At 39.2% G+C, this 24,643-nt stretch overlaps 1 protein-coding gene across 5 annotated transcripts in view; it reads right to left on the bottom strand.

The window, feature by feature from the left end:
• Positions 1–24,643, bottom strand: part of AFF2 (ALF transcription elongation factor 2) — a 339,956-nt gene that overhangs the window by 244,728 nt on the left and 70,585 nt on the right. For all 5 annotated transcript variants that reach the window (XM_088062758.1, XM_088062757.1, XM_088062759.1 and 2 more), the window contains exons 2-3: positions 10,718–10,838; positions 465–1,355 (exon numbers count right to left, since the gene is read on the bottom strand). In XM_088062758.1, the coding sequence (XP_087918884.1) occupies positions 465–1,355; positions 10,718–10,838 (1,012 nt within the window). The remainder of the gene's footprint in view (positions 1–464; positions 1,356–10,717; positions 10,839–24,643) is intronic.

A 24,643-nucleotide genomic window follows, 5' to 3' on the forward strand; every position in this document is an offset into this window, starting at 1 on the left:
AATTTAGCAAACTCTGAAAATAAACTCCTTACTGGCAGGACTGTTTAGTACCACTGAAATTTGAACATTTTTCCTTAGAGTTTCAAACAGCAATCTATCTATCAAACTACCTACTAACTGAGAATTCAAGAGTGAAAATTGCAGATGAACTGAGATATTAGATTTCTCCGTCCAGAACTGGGATAGCTGGTATACATATATTACACCCAACAGAGATCCAGCCTTTTAATATTAATCATAAACAAGAAATGTTAGCATTCCAAACTGTGCTTTAAAAACTACATTAAATATTGCTACTGGGACTACTATCACAACAAACTGCCAAAAGAAGTCATGCACACTCTAGAAAAAGGAATGTTTTACACTGTAATTCCAGTAAATGCAACTGCGTATTTCCAGAGAAAAATATTTAGTGAATGTAATTCTCAAGCAGTACTAGAGAGAAGATATTTTAAACCACTTACTTCACTAACAGGAGGAATGTTGAGCTTTGGTACTTTGTTCTTCGAACTAGGTGTATTCACTTTTCCTTCCAGCAGAGTTCCAAAAGACTGATTTCCATATCCACTTTCAATTTCTATTGGGGGTTTCAGTTCGGGTGAGTCATTGGGTACCTGGTCCTGACCATCCATAGGCCTGACATAAGCCGTAGGCTTCTGCTGGACCATGCTGTTTTTACAGTGAAGTCCTGGTGGGAAATTCTGAGTTGAAAGACCATTATTTGCAGTTAACAAAGAAGTGGAAGGAAGTGGAGATCCAGGACCATGGCCTACAAACTCAAGCTCTGTGGGTGACTTCGAATGACTGTTTTCTTTATAAGTGTGTTCTCCAGGAGCTGACTTTGCATGAGTGTGCCTCCTCGAATGTGAAGATGTTGCCATAGCATTTGCTTCCTCAGTTCCCCCACTTTTATGCTGCTCACTCTGGCAATTATAGAGATCTTCATACCTGCCCTGTGACTGGTCATGAGAAGAGCTGTGCTTTGTCCGACTCTGCTGGCCACTGGATTGGCTTGGTTGGGCCCCACTGGGGTTGTGACCACTGCGTGACCAGTCTGTCCTTGACTTCCTGCTGCTCTGGTGGCTGTGTAGCAAAGTAGAGTTAGATGACAATGAAGAAGGTGGAGGCATTGATGTTGATGAGTTGCCGCTGATCTGATGAGATGGGATCATCCTGTTCCTTGGTTCTGGGAAAAAGTTCTGTTCATTTTTGTCAATGGGTGTCTGTGGGACAGAATTCTTTGGGATTCCTACAAGGTGGCTCTGGTTGGAGTGGTTGGTTAACAGATCCTTCATCTCATCATAATTTCCCAATGTGTTCTGGACACGGTTTGCAAGGGCATCGCCTTTATTTGTCTAAAAAAAAAAAGAAAAAAAGAAAAAAAAAATACAAGAAAAGCGTGAGTAAATTTCTGATATACAAGTTACTGTTCAGAATAGTTGTCTTAGAAGATGGCAAATGTTAGCTGTTTAATGGTGTCATGCTGACATTTAATTAAATTTCAATTACATTTTGCATGTTATGTAAGAAAAATCTATCAATAACTGTGTTCAAAGAATCTCTTGAAATAGGCTTGCATCTACTGCTTCCCATTTTCTTAAATATGTTCTCAGAGAAGTGTATAAATTGCATCAGTTATGGATGTTAGGTACAAAATAGGCTGGGTTTATTCAGAGACATTGGGCTTGTACATTTCATATGGTGCAAAACAAGAACATACAATTACTGGCTACTGAGCACTTGGATTGTAATCACACAGTTGATATAAATATGGTATTGCTCTGTCAGCCCCTTGACCCACAGTCCTGCCACGAATAGAAGATGGGTAGTCTGTAATAGCACCAAACTCTTCGCTCCAATTTAACTTCAATTACTTTTCCACAGAAAGTACAGTTTGACCTGAAGTATCTACCATCTGAATCCAGAGAAGTAAAAGCTTCTCCCACATGCTATGGTACGTTCAACTGAAAGATCCTTCAAAAATATTTTCTAATAGAACATAAACAGACATGATTGCCACATTCTTAAGCACTGGGATTCTTCCACTGTCTGCAGGGTGGTTGTATTTCTTAATCCTGATTTTCTTTAATTTCCAGTAAATATTAAATAAATACTGAGTCATCTTTGTTTCACTGCTATTATACTTTTCCTTTTGAAGCATGAAGTCTCTTTTTCCTTTTCCCTTTCACTTGTAAAAAGCTGGACAAAATAAGCTGGAAGCTATAATTAATACACAGCTGATTTCCTCTCTCTTCCTGTTCTAGCTCACCCCACAGAAATGCAAAGCAGTAGCCTTCCTAGTGACCTTTCTGTTCCATTGAAGTGACCAGCAGAGAACTAAAACATCTTATTCCCCATGCTCATGGCTTTACAAGACTCAAAGGATAAAAACAAAGCCAAACTACAGTGCTGTTCAGGCAGATGGTTCACTTCTACAGTCTGGAAATAATACCAAAGTTATGTCATGATACAGCCAACTCTACCTCTGTTTAGAGGGGCTTTTTCACTCCATAAAACAAGTAGTGCCACAGTCCAATGGCGCCTTAACACCAGGCCATAAAGATGGGGAAAATCAGCATTAGGAGCTTGTGCCTGGTTAGAGAGTGTCACAATTCTTTGGTGAGGGATCCTACTATGCCCCAATCTCATTTTCCTCAACTATTAAAGAGAAGTTTGAGTGATGAAAAACATTCATGCGTGGATTTCTCCTGAAATATCTGCTTATATTAGCCACTGCTGAACCAGTCAGAGGATAAGAAGAGTACTGAACACACCATAAAAATGTTTAAAAAAAAGAAGATAATAAATGCAAGTTTCCTTTTTCTTATTCTCAGAAATTGTAACATATATTAGTACTGCACTGAGTCAGTGATTTAAAAACTAACTGCTCAATGTTGTTCCCATCTCTATACATTTTGCCAGTGCTCCTAAGTGACACAGTTAATAATCCCACTTGTGGAGAACCACAAATCACTTTAATTCACAAAGTCAGTCCCTAGGTTGGTCATTTTAGTGGCAAAAATTATATTCTAACTAAACCAAGAATAAGCTCTTTGTATATGAGCAGTCTCCTTCAACTGAGTTGCACAATGAGCTGCTTGGACAGCAGCCAAAACCAGGCTTTCTCTGTTCAATCCCCAGATTTAAAACAAGGAGATTCCATTGTGCTTAAGAGCCCAGCAGGAACTGTGATTCTAAGTCTAAACACTTACATACTTGTTCTGTTTCCTCCTTGGCCACTTTAACTCCTTATGGGATAGAACATGGGAAATAACAGTATCAAAAAAAGCCTGACTACCAACCTTCACCTCTGCAGTTCAGCTACACTTCCAGGGAGCATTTAGCTTACTTTCCAGAAAGCACAAATTAAAAAAAACAAAACAAACTGACAACATATCATAACCGTAACACTTCAGCATCCCAGCACACGAAATGGCTCTTGTCTAGATCCTCACAGAGAAAATGTTTAAACTTGAAAGTAGATCTTTTCAATAATTTTATGTTGGAGGTACCTAATTCTCTCAATGTGTTTTATTTTTACATGTCACATGATGATAAATATAACTTTGCTTGATATTAACTCTATTTTATGCCTAGTGTTCACATCCTGGGGATAAAAGACATTGTATAAAGGTTAGGTATTATTATTATTATTATTATTATTATTATTATTATTCATAGTCTTTTACAGGGAACATTAATAAAAATATATTTACTATTAATATATTTATATTTAAATTATTTTAAACATCTTTAGTGTACTTTAAGTACACTAAAGCTCATCCAATGGTTACTGAAGTCAATGGAAGGATAATTACTCTCTTCAGTGACCTTTGGACAAGACTGCAAAGCAAAAAAACGATTATTAATGGTAATTTGGCTTACACAACTAAGATCAGACTTAGACATCACATCAAAATCTGAACAAGCTCAGAAATGTAGCACAGTGCTCTATCTGCATTTAAGACATAAGGCATAACATTAATGTTTTTATTTTACTCCCACAACAAATTCAGGGTCCTCACAAGACACACCAGATTCCTGACAAGCCTGGATACCAGCAAGAGAAACACAAAATCCAGTCAAAATTTCTGCTTGCTCTTTGTTACTTCCAGACTGTAGACAATTTCTATCTTCATATGCTGGATAATTGGCTGATTTCTTGAAGAAAACCTCAGTACATGTTATTTTTTGAACAGCATGCTGAATCAATGTTTTGTTGCTATCAAGGAAATGCTGCATTTTGAGTATTCCAAGGCATAAATTATATGCCTGGTTTACGACTCATGGCTAGTAGCATTCCCCTTCATTCTAGGCTTCTGTTAATTTAGGAAATGTACATCTTCCTGCATTTGCTTCTATTTCTTTCAGAAGCTATCTGTAATAGAATCCTACTGGAAGACTAATTTGCTAGCTAGGTATTGCATTATAGTTTTACAAAGAAAAGAACTAATGCACTCAAACTTAGAGGCCCCATTTATAAGTGTTTTGTGAAAATTTGTGTGAAACTTGAAGTTTCATAATTCATTCACTTCCTTATGCCTCATAGTTTAACTAACCTCCACAGATTACAAGCTGAGATCCTTTTTATGCTAAGCTTGAAAAGCATGGAGGGGTTTTACCTGAGAAAGATAAATGATTTAATGTTCACCAAGAGCTCCACAATGGAAATACTGCCCATTGGGCTCTCTTTCTCAAGCTGAACTCTCCTGAGGCAATTCCTTTGAAAAGTAACAAAAATACTCCTACCGTTTTCTTTTAAAATCCTCATCTCTGTGTAATTCAAAACATTAAAAGGTATCAACAATTCAGCAGTAAAATTACAGCTTCTCTCAGGAAAACTCCAACATTGCTTTTTCAGATGTCTGTTGCTGTTACACTCCAGGCCCTTCTCTGATCCCTTCCACAAAATCAAGTGTGAGCAGGTTGCACCAGGGTTCGAAGGCAGGACCTGCAACCCACTTGCATTAAAGAACAACACAACCCTTACTGCCTGACCTTCCCAGAATAATGCTGGATGTCATCACATTGCCAAAGGTGTTGTTTTCCCATATGAGACAGTGGAGCTTCAAAAGGAGACATTTAACAAGCATGGAAAAATGTATTTTATACACCCACAGAAATAAGTATCTCTTTTCATGTAAGTGCACACATACATAAACTACAAAGAATCAATGTAGAAATATGCATTTGTCCAAAACTATAATGAACACCTGTGTTTTATTTGACAGCGGGAAAGAAAGAGGCTTTGACAGCTAGAGCTGAGAGATGAAGGCAGATACTCCATACATCTCATGATACACAATGGCAGTAGGCTCCATGAGAAAATCTGATCTCCTTTCTCTGTGCAACTTTTAATATCCTCAATTTCTTAGTGCTGTCTTAAAACAGCTGCCAGTTGTTCAGTCCTTAAAACTTCAGAAACAGCAGGGGTGGTATGCCCTACACTGACAGCTCCCCCTCTGGATACTGTTGAAGCAAATGAGGAAGAAATTATAAACAAGTAAGGACACAAGGTCTGGGAATAAAAGAAAGGAAAAGAGATGTTTCCTGTTTCCTGAGACCTGCTATTCCCAACTTTCTCTTTGTCACTGTAGTCTCCATGTTGGCTCCCACCCCCAGATCCTTCAGAAATGTACCAATTGTACCATGAGCTGATGCTCATCAGCACAGGCAGACCAGTGAGGATGTGGACTTTGTTCCCACCACAGGTCACAACACATTGCTGGCACTATTTTATCTGCCTCTGCTCCCACTGAGTGTGACCAGAAGAGACACGTGCAGCTTCTTGTGTGTGCAAGGCCTTGAGTCTCACAACCACAGAAGCATCTGGTCATCTCAAAATAGAGAAGAAATTCAAAGTGCACCTGCAGGATATTTGTTCTCATGTCAGGATCTCTTCATTTTGTTTTAGAATAAAATGTGTCTGTCCAGACCCATTCCTGTGCAGAGTGTTTGAGCCTATCAGTGGTTCCAGAGGCCATTGCAGAAGAAGCCTGCCTGCGGTGTGAGCAGCTGAACAATCTCCTTTCGCTGGTGGCCAAGCTTAGGGAGGAAGTTGAAAGACTAAGGAGTATTGGGGAAAGTAAAAGGAAAATAGACTGGTGGAGTTCTGCCCTTCCATCCTTGACAGAGGCCCACCAGGAGTCAGAGGACACCTCGTTGATGAAGGGGAGTGGAAATGGGTCCCTGCTCGGGGAGGTAATAATAAAAATTCCTCCCAACCCCCATCCCCTATCCAGGTGCCACTTCAGAAGAGGTGTGAGACCCTGGATCTAGAGGGTCAGCCAGATGATTTAGAAGAAAATTATCTGCCTAGTGGGCCTCTCAATAATGCTTAATCTGTAGGATGGATCACCACCTCTGACATCAAAAAGAAAAGAAGGGTGGTTGTAGTGGGTGAGTCCCTTCTGAAGGGAGTACAGGGCCTCACATATGTCAACCAGCCCTATCCCACAGGGAGGTCTGCTGCCTCCCTGGGGCCCGGGTATGGGATATCACTGAGGGACTCCTTGGGCTGATTCAGCCCTGTGATTATTACCCACTGCTGATGCTCCAGGCTGGCAGTGACGAGATTGAAAAGAGGAGTGTCAGGACAATAACAAAGGATGGTAGGGCACTGGGTCAAGTGGTTGATAAGGCTGGAGCACAGGTAGTGTTCTGCTCAGTCCCTCTGGTGACTGAGGAAAAACATTGAAAGGAACAGGAGAGCCCACATTTTCAACAAGTGGCTCAGGGGTTGGTGTCATCGGCAGAATTTTGGGTTCTTTGATCATGGGGCAACTTTTATGGCACCTGTTCTGCTGGAACTGGATGGGCTGCATCTCTCTGTTAAGGGCAGAAGGATTTTAGCTCTTGAACTGGTAGAACTCAGAGAGGGCTTTAAACTATGTTTTAAGTATTCAAGGAGGTTGCTAGGGCATGTAGGAAAAAATTACGAGAGGCCAAAGCTCAGTTTGAACTTATATTGGCAACTTTTGTTAAGGATAATAAAAAATGCTTTTACAAATATATTAATGGTGAAAGGAAGGGTAAGAGCAGCCTTTGTTCCTTATTCAGTGAGGGAGGGAACTTAGTAACTGCAGATGAGGAGAAGGCGGAAGGGCTCAACGCCTTCTTTGCCTCAGACTTTAGTGGGAAGATGGCTTGTCCTCAGGACAACTGTCCTCTTGGGTTGGTAGATGGTGTCTGGAAGCAGAATGGTCCCCCTGTTATCCAGGAGGAGGCAGTCACAGAACTGCTGAGACTCTCTGGATATTCATAAATTCAAGATGGGCCCAGATGGGATCCATCCCAGGGTGATGAGGGAGCTGGCAGATGAGCTTGCCAAGCCGCTCTCCGTCATTTATGGACAGTCCTGGCTCACTGGGGAGGTTCCAGATGACTGGAAGCTGGCCAATGTGACACCCATTCACAAAAAGGGTGGAAGGAGGATCCTGGTAATTACAGACCAGTCAGCCTGACCTCAGTACCTGGTCAGGTAATGGAGCAGTTTATATTGAGTGCCATCATGCAGCACTTACAGGATGGCCAGGGTATCTGACCCAGCCAGCATGGGTTTAGGAGGGGTAGGTTGTGTTTAACCAACCTGATCTCCTTTTATGACCAGGTGACCCGCCTGGTGGATGCAGGAAAGGCTGTGGATGTTGTCTATTTGGACTTCAGCAAGGCCTTTGACACTGTATCCCACAGCATACCCCTGGAAAAGCTGGCAGCCCTCGGCTTGGACAGGAGCACTCTGTGCTGGGTTAGGAACTGGCCGGGCCCAGAGAGCGGTGGTGAACGGTGCTGCATCCAGCTGGCAGCCAGTCACCAATGGTGTCCCTCAGGGGTCTGTGCTGGGGCCAGTTCTGTTCAATATCTTTATTGATGACATGGTAATGAATCCTTCATTAGTAAATTTGCAGATGACACTAAGCTGGGAGCATGTGTTGATCTACTGGAAAGCAGGAGGGGTCTGCAGAGAGACCAGCAATGGTTGGAGGGATGGGCAGAGTCTGATGGGATAAAGTTTAATAAGTCCAAGTGCTGGGTCCTGCATTTTGGTCACAATAACCCCCTGCAGTGCTACAGGCTGGGGACAGTGTGGCTGGACAGTGCCCTGCCAGGACCTGGGGGTGCTGGTGACAGCCGTCAGAGCCAGCAGTGCCCTGGTGGCCAAGAAGGCCAATGGCCCCTGGCCTGGATCAGGAATGGTGTGGCCAGCAGGAGCAGGGAGATCATTCTCCCCCTGTACTCGGCACTGGTGAGGCTGAACCTCGAGTGCTGAGTCCAGTTCTGGGCCCCTCAGTTTGGGAAGGACATTGAGACACTTCAGCGTGTCCAGAGGAGGCAACGAGGCTGGTGAGGGGCTGGGAACACAAACCCTGTGAGGAATGGCTGAGGGAGCTGGGGGTGTTTAGCCTGGAGAAAAGGAGACTCAGAGGTGACCTTATCACTCTCTACAACTTCCTGAAAGGTTTGTACTATTGTGAGGGTCAGTCTTTTCTCCCAGGCAACAACTGACAGAACCGGAGGACACAGTCTCAAGCTGCACCAAGGGAAATATAGGTTGGACATTAGGGAAAAGTTTTTCACGGAAAGAATGTTAAAATACTGGAATGGTCTGCTGGGGAAGGTGGTTGAGTCACCATCCCTGGATGTGTTTAAAATCACTTGGTGCCATGATCTAGTTGTGGTGTTGGGACATGGGTTGGACTTGATGATCTTGGAGGTCTCTTCCAATCTATTCATTCTGTGAAATTATGTTGAATATGGTTTGCAAACAAACCCTGAATTTAATTTTGCACTTACTTAAGAATAAAAATCACTACATATCCACTAAGAGTGAGATTCAGCTTTTATTAGTGCCCAGGAAACTCTACTGTAGCTGGGTCTTAGCAATGCAGAACTTAAAAAGGAAACAGTGGTCTATGACTTTATCCTTTTTTTCTCCTAGTGTAAAGCAAAGGCAAGACCTAGCTTTCCTATTTAGTTTTGCTAAACCTGTTTCTTTCAAATTTAAGACTGATTTAACTACTAACTATTTAACTACTTTTGCATGCAATTTCCTCTCAATTTTTATCTTTCACAATTTATAAAATGTTTTTTAGGGCTGTATTGTATTGTATTTTGCTTAATTACATAAAGTTTACAAACTTCTTTGCCAAGTAAAAAGCAACTAAAAAAAATATTTGCCCACAAAGACCATCAGGATAATTTTTTTGTTTTTTAGTAATTCAGTTTTTGAAAAGAAACCAAATGCACTATGTATATTTGGTGCAAATATACACACACAAAATACATCTAAAATCAGATATTGTCATTCTTATTATCCATACAATAGATATTGGTGGTGTATGATTTTAGTTCTTACCACAAAGTTTTGCGGTGTTTTGCCTACTGGTCTACCTCCTGAAATGACCACTTACATTAGTCTAATGGAATTATCCATACAATATTTACAATAATATTGAGTAGCTATGTGGACTAGTAATGTTCCATAGGATTAATTCAGCATGGTATCAGACATTTACCAAGTATCTGTCACAGGTAAGGGATCTCTCAGCCATGGGTAAGGAAGGAATCTTTACCCCTGAGAGGCATCCCTGCTCAAGCAGAGAGATGCAGTGCAGCTGCACTTCAGGGAGAGATTAAACTGGGCTCATCCTAGTGGTGATATTTACAGGGTAAAGTAGTTGGCTGCTAATCAACAGAATAGACAAGGCAGACATCTGCACTTAGCTCTGATATCTTGTTCTGTACTTTGGTTATCTTCCACTTCGGGGTTTCAAAACCACCTTTTGAAATATTTGTCAAGACATCTTCACTCCCTTGAACCTGAGCCAGGGACTTTCCAGCTGGCAAGTTCATGCCAATGAAGAAAAGCCTGCTGCTCTTCATCCAGCCTGAACCAAAGTACAGCCAGGAGTCAAGTGCATCCATCACACTTTCGTGGTCTATAACTATTAGAAACCATTTGATAATAATGTTAGTCTTTTCTCCTCCTTTTTGTGTGATTTTCAAAGGGCCCTATCCTCCTTACAGCTGCTAACAAAGTAAAATGGAAAGATGAAGTTGTGGTCTTTCAATGGATGCCACTGATTGGGAGGAGAAAGAGATATGGCAATCTACATTCTGATGAATTCTTTAGGGAGTGTCTTACTGAAAATCAAAACAGCAGAAATCATAAAGGGGGACATCCCTTGGTGATGAAAATCTCAGGAAGCAAAGCTCCTCAGAGAGAATAAGACTTCTAACAAAAGTCCCTTTCATACCCTTGTTATGCTCCCCAAAGATTGTCTCCCAAAAGACTTCTTTGGATGGTTGTGATTGCACAAGAAGGATTATGGACTCATTATTTATAGAGAGGACATTGGATTTAATAACTCAGATATATTTTATTCCTAAAAATAAAAGAACTTAGTGTTAGCTTTGTAGGTACAAACCCACTTATAGAAATACCAGCTGCACATTACTTCTACTGCAGGACTTTGCTGCATGTTAAGAGGAAGAAATCTTGACCTGGACTGTAACCAAAATTCCTGATTCTGCCAATGCAACCTGGGCAGCACATTCAGTTTGCTCTACTGCCATATGCTGATTTGGATAATCAGTGTATTCAAGAGCATAAGTATCAAGGCAGGTGCAATACTTCCGTTTCTTAGAGGTCATGAGAAGCTTTATTTGTACTTGTGTAAGATATTCTGAAAATCCAAAATGTAACAATGTAATTTACCTTGTAGGGTTCCCCAAAGAGGTTAAAACCTGAAGCAAAGAGATCTTCATCTTGCTGGACTTCCTGGTTTCTTCTCTCCCATTCTTTCCGCTTAAGTGCACTCCGGTCTTGCTCATAGTGACTGAAGAAAGACAAAAATGACAACACATTATTTTCCCCATAATTTTGTTACACATTTATTACTATCAGTAATAGCAACAGAACATCAGAAACAATGCAACTCCTGAGGATAACTCTGAAAGAAACAGCCACCAAATAGTTTCCCGGAATTTAAATTTGGATTTATAAAACTATGCAAAATAGGGCAGTAGGGAAGTCAGAACACTTCTAAAATGGAAAGTGTTTCAATGAAACAATAAAAATATTGTTTACAAATTAACAGAGTATTATGCAGAAGAATAAAATACATTTTGACATTCTTGTACTAACAGCCTGTAACACATATGGACCTGCACACAAATGCACACACGTGTGCCCACAAAACATGGGTCTGTGCAGGGAAAGCAAATGTGAAGGCAAGGAAGCACAGTAACATCTACAAATCCATTACACTAAACATCCATCCCAAGGCTCCAGTTCAGCCTCGTGTGATTTAGGCCACCTAATTCTGTCCCACTACTTTTTAAAATTTATGTATGGCTTCATTGTAGATGTCAAGGAGGGGTTAAGGAGTGTTTTGTAGAAGCAGGCTGCTGGAAGAGATTTTAGGATAATTGATTCCAGTATCAGATAATTCTACATATAAACACAGAAAAGGATCTAGCACCTCAGTGTAGCAATGGTGAGTGGCACTTATTTGGGTGTCAGCTTGCTTTGTGCACCTGCCAGACCTAGATGACAGGCTGAGAGACCACATTCACTTCTCCCCTGAATAACACTGAAGTACTTAGGTCTCTTGGCTCTGCTAACTACCTCCTGCTCCTCTGAGGGAAGAGATATAATTAAAACCCTAGAGGAGAGGGAAAAATAGCAAAGGAAAGAGGAAAGGAAAAGATACATACTTCAACTTGCACTTACAACCTCTCATGTGACAAGCATTTAGGGACACTTTTGTGCTTTCAAGCTGCATTTGATTTGTTATGAGGCTTTTGACTCTGCTTTGTGTCAGTTAATTAGCTCCCGAATTCCAGATGACAATTTGAATAGCAGATTCAGTGCATGCCCTGATGTTATCTGCAGTAGGCACAATCTCCCTGACAGATCCCGGCTCTACATGCACACATCCACGCACAGCCTATATGTACAGATGCTTACATACAAACACACACATTCCACCTGTAACAAAAACCAGTTAATTCTCCTATTTCTGATGAGAATTAATTAAATCTCCAAAGAGCTCCACTGCACTTGGAAGATAACCAAATATCTACAATTTTTGCCTTTTTAGCTCAGCATGACGTTGTATTGAAAGCTTCACACCGAGAGATATAATGAGGAATGAACTGCACAGTGATGAGGCTTTAACAGTGTATAAAGTCACTGATTTCTGAGTGAAACCACAATTACTAATTTGAAGCACCAGCTAATTAAAACCACAGCTATGTATTTAGCCTCTTGTTATACCTACTGCAGTTTATAATTATGAGGACCTCTTTATCTACTCAATTAAAGTTCTTATGATTCAGGCAGGTTGTGTTTGAACCTGCAAGCCCTGTGGAGAGCACAGGAAAGCATATGTCTGTTGCCTGATGACTCCACGTAGCCTTACACTTATACACTTGTTTTTGTACAGGCAAGGAAAGAAAAGAAGAAAGACATGCCACAATGAGATTTCTAAGCAAAAAATATGAATTAATAATTGGTTTAAGCAATTCAAGACCACTCAGACTTGGATTGAATAAGGCTTGATTATGGCTTGTAAACTGAATGCAAAGCCACCTACATAGGCTGAGCTGAATGATTTCCATCCACATTTTCCTTCTACAAATAAGAAGGCTAAAAATATGCCACGTTTTGTTTTATTTAATTTAATTGTTTATAACACCTCCTGATGTACTGACATCACTAACATCAAGAGCAAGCTCCAGAACACTTATAATCAATGCTGTATTTTTGCAGAAGGTATAGTACTGTTTGCTGGTTTCCGGAGGGAGACAGAAGGGAAATTGTTGTAAGGACAGTCACTTTACTATTCTACACATGACCACATTGCTAATGTAACAATCGCAGTTGTAAATCACAAGCATCCTGTTCAAAAGGTGAAGGGGGGAATGAGTATCCCTTCCTTTCATATCCTAAATCAAGATAATAATCCACAAACACAGGAGTAAGTGAAAGCAAGGTGTTTCCCAAAGTGGTACGCAAAGATGAGGCCAAGTCTGATTCCATCTCTCCCCAAAGCTTTGCTGGAGTAGGGAGCGGGGTTAACCAAGATATAATCCAGTCCAGGAGCAGTAGGAGCACATTATATTTATCCCTCTCATGGGGGATCTTTCCAGAGATTTCTCCGGCAGTTTGACACACAGACTGTGTGACTCTTCAGCGAGATCAGGTCATGGTGAAGTTATAAGCCTGGTCTCATGGATCTAGTCTAATCAAGATTTTATATCCTGCATAAGCTATGTTTGCTATGGAAGCACTCCCATCCCAGGACTGCCAGCATTCACTTCAGAAAGAATTATTCATGAAAGTTAGAGCTGCATTTTACAGCTTCCCAATGGCTTCCTCGGCCTGGGGTTTCAGAGTGAAATACTGGGCACATTCAAATCAAACAATCTGGCCACTGAACACAGAGATCACAAAGTACAGCATACAACACATCTCACCTTTCATGTGAGGTTACAGCATTTTGTTATCTAAAAGCCAGCTCAGGTCACAAGCATGCAAAGTATTTGGGAAACCAAGTGAGGCATTATGCCATATCCAAGCTGAGAAAAAGCAGCAAAGACCCACTAAGACTACTAAGATATGCTTTATGACACATTACAAAACCACAATTTCAAAAACTATGAAAACAGCACTGGCATAATTCAAAGTGGCATAATCACTTTAAAAGACATTAACTTAAGTAAACACAGTGTTTAGAATGTTAACATTAAAACTTTGAAAACACAGTTATTTTCCAACACAACACAGTGAAGTATTTATCTTTTATTGTGTTTACGAAATATTTCTATTTCAGGCACCCTAGAGGTGAGTACAAAGGCACACCTCAAGGCCAAGACCCCAACAATGTTTACTGCCGACAAAACTGTGAGAATCCATGTTACAACACAAGCAAAACCCTAAGTTTTGCTAAAATTGTTACCACTGCTTCAATGCAAATCTCACTTTCATATATTCTCTTGTGAGAACAAAAAAGGAATAAAATTAAAACTATATTTTGAACTTTCTACTGGCAGAGCCACACAGCAGCCTTAAATGTACAAAATATCTATGCAAAAGGAAGTGGTTGTTCATCCTGTCAGGTCCATTACTTGGTTTATTTCTCTGCAAATGTACTTTTGCTATGAGAATGCTTGACACGGCGCTGATTGTGGCTACAGGAAGTCAAATATTTTAAGATCATACACAGATTAGGATAACAACTTATTTGGGTTCCATGTAATTCAAAGAGGGACACTGATTAGATCTTAAGGCTACAGTGCACTGAGAACCTAATGGAATGCTCTCCAGAAATTCTTAATGTGGCCACAATACAATCTCTGGGACTTATGTTTAATTTTTAGCTTAACTAATGTTCTGTGAAATACAGATATGTAATTAGTGGTGAATGTGCCAGTAAAAACTATAGTCAGATACAGTGAGGAACGTCAGAGTTCAGTCTGTCTCACTAGTATGAGAAATACTTCATGACTCCTCTAAAGCCAGGAGAGCAGGATATCACGATACAGACTTTCGTAAATGCTTTATAGAAAGAGATACAGGAGAAAACAGCTGTAGGCCACCATAGTCACTATATCTGAGAGGCCAGTTCCCTAGACATAACTATTACATGACAACACAGTTTAAATATGTGAGCTCTGTTGTTTTGTTACCACTTACTAGATTAATAATTGAATTTGAATGGGAAAGCCTGTACATATATCTGAGAAGATCAGGAATGGTGAGCAGTAAGAATAGTACAAGAGCACATGAGATCACCAACCTACAAATTACCAGTGTGCTGGATATGGCAGAAAGAATAGCAACTACTATTGTAATGGTGTTTTAGTATGTTAACATTTGGGCAGGCTGCAAACACATTTTGAATAACAGCATTCAATATTTAATGCTTTGCATTAAATCAGAGCAGCACACATCCATTTGCCATTCTTCTCAGCTACAGGCACCCTAAGGGTTAGTGGTGAGCTGATGCCCTGTGAGAAGCGAGGTGCTCAGCCTGTGTGAGTCTGCAGGGTGTCATCAAGAACAACAGAGCTACACCTTCACCCCCACTGCAGCCCACGATGGCTGAGGGGACAATCCAGCCAAATCCCTGGAGAACAGAGAAGAGGAGGTGGCTGAGGCTGAAGGAGGTTTTTTCAAGGCAAAAGATAAGAGACATGCACATAGGTTTTGGATTCAAAGCTAAAAATGTGGATCTGTCGATAAGAGATGAAAGTCATATGAGTGCTGGCTACAAAAAGGAGAACTAGAGGGAGAACAAAATTTGGGGCACTGGAAAGTACAGTGCAGTCATCTGTCGTGAGAGGATGTGGTGCAAAAGATCTGGAGGAAAAAGAAAAAACCTTATAGGACAGACTGCAACAAAGCAAGAGGTTATAGGGAAAAGTTAAAGGAAAGCTGATGAAATGAGACCAACAGCTAAAGGCTGAGCCCTAGCATTTGGGGTTTATTTTCAAAGTTGTGCTAATTCAAGTCACAGAAGTCTCCCAAAGCACAGAAGACTAGGAAAAAGCCTGAAAGACTGGAGAAGGAGCAGAAGAAAGAAGTCAGACTAGACAAGTTTGAAGGAGTAATCTCTGTGATACTTAGAAAAAGTAGAAGAGAGAAAAATGATCAAACACCTCATACTTCATGTTGGAGACAAATCATGAATGAGAACAGAACATGGCTCTGTTGATTCAGTCAAAACAAGAACCCAATAGAGAAAGAATCAATAAAAAAGCAGGAGCAGAGAGGCTTTATAGTAGTGACAGAATACAGCCACAAGGATAAATGAATGACATTCAAAAAACCCAGCATTTATCCACAATTTAAGGAAGAAGTAGTTGCTGTCCTCAAAATCATGTCTCAATTCACATAAATGGACTCTACATGAAATCAAACATTCCCCTGTACTAGTTCCACCCTCCTTTAAAATATCAGATATGCCTAAATGATGAAAGAAGTTATCAAACTGAAATGTTTGTAATTTGTGAAAGCAAGAAATAAACACATGCTTCTAAACTAAGACACAGTGGATACAGAATGACACAATTTTGAGAACTGAAAGTCCTTTCCCAAGGTTGTTGCTTCATAGTTTTTACTCTGCCCACAAGTACTCAGGAAGTTGAAGAAGTAAACTCGGAAACTGGGTTTCCTCCAAAACTAACTCATACATCTGCACAAGGTATTAAACATCCCAAATCAAAACCCACTCATGAGTATATTTAACTTACAGGAGAAATCCAACTCAGGTCAGTGAGGATCTTCCCCATGCTTCAAATACATACTTGCTTTTCCACTCATGCACAATTCTTCTTCAATGTGACTTAAAATTGCAAGGCAAAAAGCATTTCATCTGGCAATCAAATTAGTGAAAGACTACTTCTAAAGAATATATTACAATGGGAATTCACCTCTACATAACTCCAGTTTTATCTCACTGTAACTCCACTGATTTAATGTAAAAGCAGAGTACCACAGCTCTGCATAAAGGAAGAAAACCTGCCTTCCTTCACCTATGCAGATTCTCCCAGTATAAACACTGGTATTTTAATGCATTTATTCCAAATGAAAAAAGAAAGGAAAAAAGAAAAAGCAGTCTCAGGTCTTAAATTTCATTTCAGATCATAAAATGTATTAAGTAAATGAGAGGAATTTCAAAATCTGATATTGGCAGAAATATGACCAATGTAACGTATCTTCCCTGCTGATCTGAAGTTTTTGTTTCACTAATGATAAACAATATAAGCACTTCCATACTTAAAATAGCAAAATTCTTCTTCCTTTGTTTATCACCACTGAGCTTACATCTTTGTTCTGGTAACTTTCCTACTTGACAGAGACAAATCAAGGCATAGCAAGAATACCTTTACAAGTTCTTAGTATCTTTCATATTTAATGTTTACTTTAATGTTGTCTTCCTTTTCATAGCATGAATAGTTATTGAGAGTATCTAGCACAGAACATATCTATCACTGCACTTCAAGATAAATGATTTATTTTAAAAGATAGAATATTCCTTCTTTGATATTCAACAGTTCTGCAGAGAAACACTTGAGATGGTCACAGGTTATCTATCCACATGAGCTAAATCTCTTCACAATTTGCACTAAAAACAATGCCATTCCTGTAGCAGATTTAATCGAGAATACAGAAGATTAAAGCCTCCAAAGAAAATAACACCCAAGAGATGCCTGGGTGAATCATGGAAATGTAAGCCAATGGTTTGGCTAGTATTTTTCATATTCCTCATTCTTTTTAGTTATTCCCACATATACCAAGCACCTAGAAAAATTTTACTTCAGTTTTCCTCCTGTTTTTAGTACCATGCAGCCCCAAACCTTTCCTGAACATGAATTTGGAAGGAACAGTTCTGGAGGAATGGATGGCAGAAGTAAGTTCCTGAATAGTAAGCATATAAAGAATAGATGAGGTTTCAAAGGGAAGCATTTATTGTTTCCTGTATCATAGCACATTGTCTTTCAATATGATTAGTTATCAGTCTCAGTTATCAAAAACTGGGATGAAATAAAGCGCTTATGCAGTTATGCATCATTGATGTCAGCTAGGGGAGCATGAAAATCTCCATGAAGTTGGGTAATTGATGTGTAAATCAGAGCTCAATCACTCTGTAATAGAAATGGTCCCACTGAAAGTATGGTTGTTGAACAGTATTGCAGAAGGGTGGGGGAGAAAAGAGAAACAGAGTCAAGACTTATTTATTAAAAAATATAATAACTGGCAATTTACACAATTTTCTCTTCAAGGGAGAAGTGCTGTCAGAGACATTTAAATGCAAGCTGCAGATCACTATATTTGGGTACCCTTCTTCAGCAATAATTAACTGTTTCTGTTTTATTAAAATGCTTGGGGACACTGTTATGGATATTTAAAAAGCAAATTAAACGAACATGTTCATCCTTTGAAAGGCAACATGTGTAAATGACATCAGCAATTGTAATTTGCTTAACAACGTGTATTCAAGGTATGTTTTGGAGTCCTATTACAGTCTTCTTGTCAGTTCAAATTTGCAGTATGAGAAACAAATGCAGAACTGAAAGAAAAGAGGGGAGAAAAAGGAGCCTAAAGAGAAAAATGTTTATAACCACATCTTCAGAAGAACACAAAAGACAAGCAGTCATTAAAACATCAGTCAATAAAACAGCTTTCCAACATGTGTTATTTCTAAGAGTAAACATCTGATTCATAAAGAAATGAGCTAAGATAACATTATGGGGTTATTTTTGTTGTCGTTTTTTCCTTTAAATGAACAAATGTATATTATTAAGATGTTGATACTAACTTCCCAGAAACAACTGGAATCCAGTATTCTAGTTATGACTTGCAATAAACCACTGATAAACTCTAACAAACTTAAATAAATGTGAAATTAAAGAGCATTTTTCACATCAAATGAAATACATACAGGACACTAGAGCTGGATTAGGAAGCTTTATTCGACGGGTAATGTGCTGTGACTCTAAGGGGACTGTTTACTACAAGAGGGTTGAATAGGAAAGCAAGTTCAACCTTAACTCTCAGTTTCATTGCCTGAGTTTAACAAAATGTAGCATATGTTTTTTGGTTTGTGGTTTTGTTTTTTGGGATTTTTTTGGTGGTGTTCCTTTTTGAAGGTTTTTTGGGGCGTTCTTTTTTTTCTTTTTTGTTTGCTTGTTTTTTGTGGGTTTTTGCTTGTTTTGTTTTTGGGGGTTTTATTGTTTTTTGTTTGTTTTGTTTATTTTCCTTTTGATCTGTCCCGGGATTTGACATTTCTATAAAATTCACTGAAAGCAATGAAGCCATGAAGCCTTTGCCAAAGCAGGTACTGTGTTTCAGAGACACCTTTTAACGACTTCCTCGCTGCTGTCATACTTCACATGCCCATCAGCACTCTGTATTAATGTACCAAGGGTGAATATAGTTGTTTAGTTGCATGCTGTGCATTATTCTTCATACACATTAATAGCAAATGTGGCATACTACTGCTACAAAGAGTACATTTTACATATATTACTCACCAAGACATAACGCTACTTTGAATCAATAAAAACCTTCTGACAGCGATTGTTACAGTGTGTTTTTCCTTCACCTGAACAGTTGAAATTGTGATACATTCCTTGGAAATGTCCATTTCATTTTGTACAATCTTTAACTTATCGCTTCATGTGTACAGATTGAATTGTTATATCTAAACCAAAAAACATTTTGGGACTCTAGTTTTGTCTTTATCTTTTCTCATGATTATAATTTTTTTTTTTTTAATACTGCCACTCAAAACTTCCTGGGGACCTTACTTAAAAATGGAATCCACATGTTTGTATTTGCTTGTAACTTTGGTAGCGACCTCCAAAAGATGTTAGAAGAGACAGAAAGAAACCTTGTCTTTTAAAAGTGTCACAAAGCAATCACTGATTAACACAACCTTTGGGTGCAGATGAATCAACAGACTCAACTGCTTGGGTATTTTATTGCAGAAATGCTTTTGTGTTCTCCTGCAGATCTAATAAATGCATTCATTTACTAACAGGCACCTCTGCTCCCTTGAGCATTATCACGTGCTGTGCAGCTCTGTAACCATATGTTCTTAAACTTAACATGTGCTGAAGAATACCACCACAGGAAAATTAAGAATTCAGTAGGATGACTATTTCATTCATCACTTTTAGACTGAGGGAGAAGTTCACCGCAGGTCTCAGTGTGCAGTGCACACATACAGGCTGATTCAGACTCCAGTGCACAAAAAATAGTACTGTAAACCTAATATAATTTAATTGCTTGTTATTTAGGACATTGTCTGGCTAAACAAATTATCATTTACATAAATTATTCTTCTCTCAAGTGAAATCTTATCCTGTCTAATTGCCTCCATGTGCTTTGGTAGAACCAGAGGAAAGGACAGAGATGATCAAATAAATGCAAGGTCCTCTCAATTTAAATTCAAGTCCACCTGCATCCCCTTTTCAATGCTGTTGTTAAATATGTTGCTCATATTAGGCACTTCCAAGTTGCAGGAGATGCAATGATCTTGTAGCTTCCTAAGACCTAGTGCTCATCAGGATGGAAAAAAACTACAACATTTCAAACTCGGAATTTTCAGCCTTCTTCCACCAGATCTTGAAAAGCCTCACAGAAACAAGGTGCCTGTTACACAGAGCTTAGAAAAGAATAGTAATATTTTGTGCTTATTTTTCCTAACTATATTCAGAGTCAGCACATCAATAGATTATCATCATCCTTGGCTTCTAGTGAGGAAGAGAATCTATAACAAATACTGTTCATGCCTTCAGCAAACATATAATGTTTATTCCTCATTTATAAACACAACATAAGGTATGACAAAATAATTTAACCAAGTCAGCACGAAGTTCATCAGCATTGCTGAGGCTTACATCCTCTGTAAGGGCATAGTTCAACTTCAACTGATGCTACTGGCAATTTTCCCAGTGAATTCAATGAAAGCTGGATGGGACCAAGCCATTTGATAATGACAAAAAAGCCAGGTTTCAAAACACAGCCAGCTCTAAACCACAGCAACTTCTTGGTATAAACTAGATTTTCTGTTATATTCCTCTTGCCAAACAGAGACTTTTTTATCCAGAGTTTAGAACTCCTAAGTACAAATCAGCACATACTAAAGCTACAGAACTTCATTTAAGTCATTACTTAAAACCAATATTGACTGCAGAGATTTCCTGGTTGACAAGGTAAATAAACAAAATGTACAAATGTCTTAAAAACAACAACAAAAAACCAAACCAAACAAAAAAAAAACCCTAACAAAAAAACTCCACCAATACAGAAACCAAGTGAGATACCAAATAATTTTCTAATCTACCCAGAGGCCATTATCACCTTGAGCTGAAGATCACTTATATATACATATGCATATTTATTTTATTTTAGTGGTGTCATAGATTGTACACGTGAAACCTCAACCAACTGACCAGGGAATAACCAAATTTGCCTCTATAGCACAATAAGCACTGACACAGACACACACACACGGCAGCAGATCACAGACCCTGTTATAGAGAAAAAGTAAACCGAACCTAATATGCTCCCTGAAAAAAACAATACTCTTAAATTTAACTCAACAAGGGAATGTTGTGCAATTAGGGATATGGCATGTAGGTGTTACAGAGGTTTGAAATATGCTCTGGGAGTTGAAAGCTAAAAATGAGCACTTAACATTGTAAAATACTTCTTCAGACGGAGTAAAATCATAACAAAAATGTTATTTAGACTGGCTAAAACTACAAACTCATGTCTGAAATGACTTGAATTTTTAAGGTGGGTGCGATGCAAATGATTATCCCTGTACTGCAGCTCCCAAGAGCCAAACAGAAACTATATCCATCTCTGCAATTATGTTTTGAACATGTTTGAAACCTCACATCTGTAACTAACTTCATGAATGACTGAAATATCAAAATGAAGAAAACAAGGCCACTTAAGGCCAAATTCCCAGAAGGAGGTGAGACCAAAGCTCCATTTAACCCATGCTGCCTCTGACAACAGGCACCAGGCCCAGTAAAGCCCCTGGGAACAGGGCAAAGCAGTCTCCAAAATATTGCCACTGCCCTGAGAAAATCTGGTCAAAAAATTGTTTTTTTTCCTGAGAAAATTGTTAAGTACAAGGAGCAGGTATATTTATATTTAACACCTCTAGAAGACTCTTCTCCAGAAAATGTTCTCAAACAGAATACACTGTGGCAAGAAGTTGGCACCTGAAAATCACTGTCTTAAATCAAAGGAGGTTTACTGCTCACATCAGGTCTGAAAACACTGATTAAAAAAGATTCTATTATACTGAACATGTGAGAAGAGAACTCACAGGTATTTTTGAGGGCCAATGACACTTATTACAGGGAAACAGAGAGGAAGTTCTTGTGCTCTTTAGTCTCTGGAGAACTTCAGGTGTACATTCCACAGCTGTGACGATACCCTGCACTTTCAGGACACATGGGTTACTGCATCCTGAATAACACTTATTTGCACTCCAAAAACCTATTGCTGTCCCTTCTGCTGTCAATCAGCAAATGACTATCACTTATCTTCACAACATGAACACGTGATACTTAACAAAAGTGCATCCTTTTTAATTCTGTACCATCAACCATCTGTCTAATAGAAATATTATACTATGTAACATGCACAGATTAAAATGCAATGTAAGTTGAATCATATTCATTGGAGGCTGGCCAACTCTAGCACATTTTAGTACTTAATAATAAAATAGTCTAGTGTAAAATATGTAAACTAGCTTCCATCCTGCTTTAATATTCACTTAACATGAAAAGAAAGGGAATGCAATTTTGTTTAAATATTAAACATTACATTTCTTCTTTTGATTATTAAAGTATTATTAAAGTTAAATGAAAATGTGTTTGCAACCTTCTTCCTCTGAAGTCTTACAGGTCACTGTTATCACTAATATTTTGTCCCTCTAGCTGGCTTCTTTGTGGATCTTAAAACAATTTAGGAATTGGATGAAGCCATGCCCAATTACACCTTTGGGATGGAGCAACTACTGTCAAGCAAAACAACTGAGGCAATGAAAGTTTAAGTGAGGTGATGACAGTCATTCAAGAAGAGATGGCTAAGGAAAGAAAACTGAGGAGTCCCAGCTCCCACACATTAAACTTTACCCTAAGACCGGTTGTAACTTGCAACCCTTCATCCACCTCTGAGCTCTAAGATGACATCCACCAAGTTGAAATTTAAGACTATCTAACACTACCACATAGCAAGGAGGAATTATCTTTATGTGCCTTTCCAGAACACACCGTGAGACAAATTTTTTCCTGCTGAATGTCACTGGGAGAGGTCAGAAAGGATGTTCTTATTACATCTGCTAGAGGGATAGAGTATATCAAATGATTTAATTTTGTGTAGTGCCCCACTTACTTTGACAAACTGATACTGCACAGGGCATAATGTCATTAGGTGATTAAAGTACAAGAGCACTCAGTTTCCCACCTTCTGCCATAACAAGAGCCTGCAAGAGCTACTACAGCAGGCTCAGGACCAGCAAAAGTTGAGGTTGTGGAGGCCATACAGGCCCATGACCACAGAACACCAAACTCCTCCTCTCAGCAGGAATGGCCATCCTGGCAGCGACCAGAAAAGGTTCATAGTCCTCCTGAGAGATCCCACCTTCCCCTTGGGCTCCTGCAGCACTTTCAGCCCTGGCAGAAGCCCAAACCCACATGTGACCTTCAAGTGTCCTATGCCCAGCCCTCAGACCCCAGCAGCAAAAGGACTCCAAGTTCAATGGTATTGACGGCAAAGCGACATGATACAATGGTAAGGATATGGTGCACTTCACTTTTCAGCTGGTATTGCCTTTGAAAATAACAAATGTTGAGTTCTCATTATGCCAAATGTATTGAAACCTCAAAACCCACGGTAGGAAATGTGTGTTTTGTCACACACGCCCCTTAAATTTATGTTTTCTTTCATACAAATATCTAATGGGGTTTGAATAAAATAAAATCTGCACACTGCCATGTGGAAATTAATTTTAAAAAACTGTTTGTCAATTTAATTTCACTGATAGTAACAGACAGATTTATGAGGTAATTAACTAAATATTTGGTTTTTTTCACATTTCAATTCATTATAGTAAATTAACAATTTTCTACTTGAAACTCTTGCACTGCTAGCCTAAAAGAAAAGTCTGTATTTCTGTTGGTCTAGGAAGGATTCTCTCATTTTCACAATGTGGATTATTCTCCCCACATTTACTTAAGACACTGTATATGTAATTCAACCCCTCTCATTTCTATATTACCACAGAACCTGTCATTCTTTAAATGCCAGTTTCAAGCAACCAGACATAAATAAAGAATAATTATAGCTCTAAAGCCAGTGTCACATCTGCTCAAGGAAACAATCCTACAGAATGGATTTTATAGCCACATAACACCCACCTATGGTTCAGACAATCCCAAGAGACAAAACCAAGGGCGCTGACAGATCCATCCTGACCCTGAGCCATAATACCAACATCAGACCACAAGTCCTGACACAGCCAAGGGAATGAGCAGCATGAACTGAACCTAACGTCACATTAAACACCAAATAAAAAGTTCACCCTTTCCTCTAAGGGGTATGTATAGCCTCATTTCACATCTACCTTTACTTATTCTGATGATTTAAACATCTGAATTAATGATTTCAGCTTCAAAGAGGTCATGGCTGTGTGGATCTCTTTACCACTGTTGGCCAGATATTAAACACATTAAGGAGCAGTCCTAAGACAGAACTACAGCTTTATATTCTTTTAACTGGTATTGTACCGAATTAATAACAGGAGAAATACCGTCTATAAAAGCATCTGCTCATATGTCTCCTTGGATTCTTTTCTCTCTGTGTGTTTCACTATCTGAACAGAAATAGTCTTGGTCCCTCTGTATCTCAATTGCCCTTATGGAGAGTAGGATGTGTCAATTCTTACTGATCTCATGGGTTTCTGTCAGGTCAGTTCATCAAGGATAAACCCTCTTGAAGAAACTCTACCAACTATATTCCTCAGTTCTGCACAGATTCTGGTTAAGTATTTCCCTGAATAAAACATAGCTTACTTTTTAAAAATCATCCTGTTAATTCACTGGA

This window comes from Pseudopodoces humilis, chromosome 15 (genome assembly GCF_049639895.1).
Source record: "Pseudopodoces humilis isolate 2021_Gansu_Grassland_sample_001 chromosome 15, ASM4963989v1, whole genome shotgun sequence".
Classification (NCBI taxonomy): Eukaryota; Metazoa; Chordata; class Aves; order Passeriformes; family Paridae; genus Pseudopodoces; species Pseudopodoces humilis.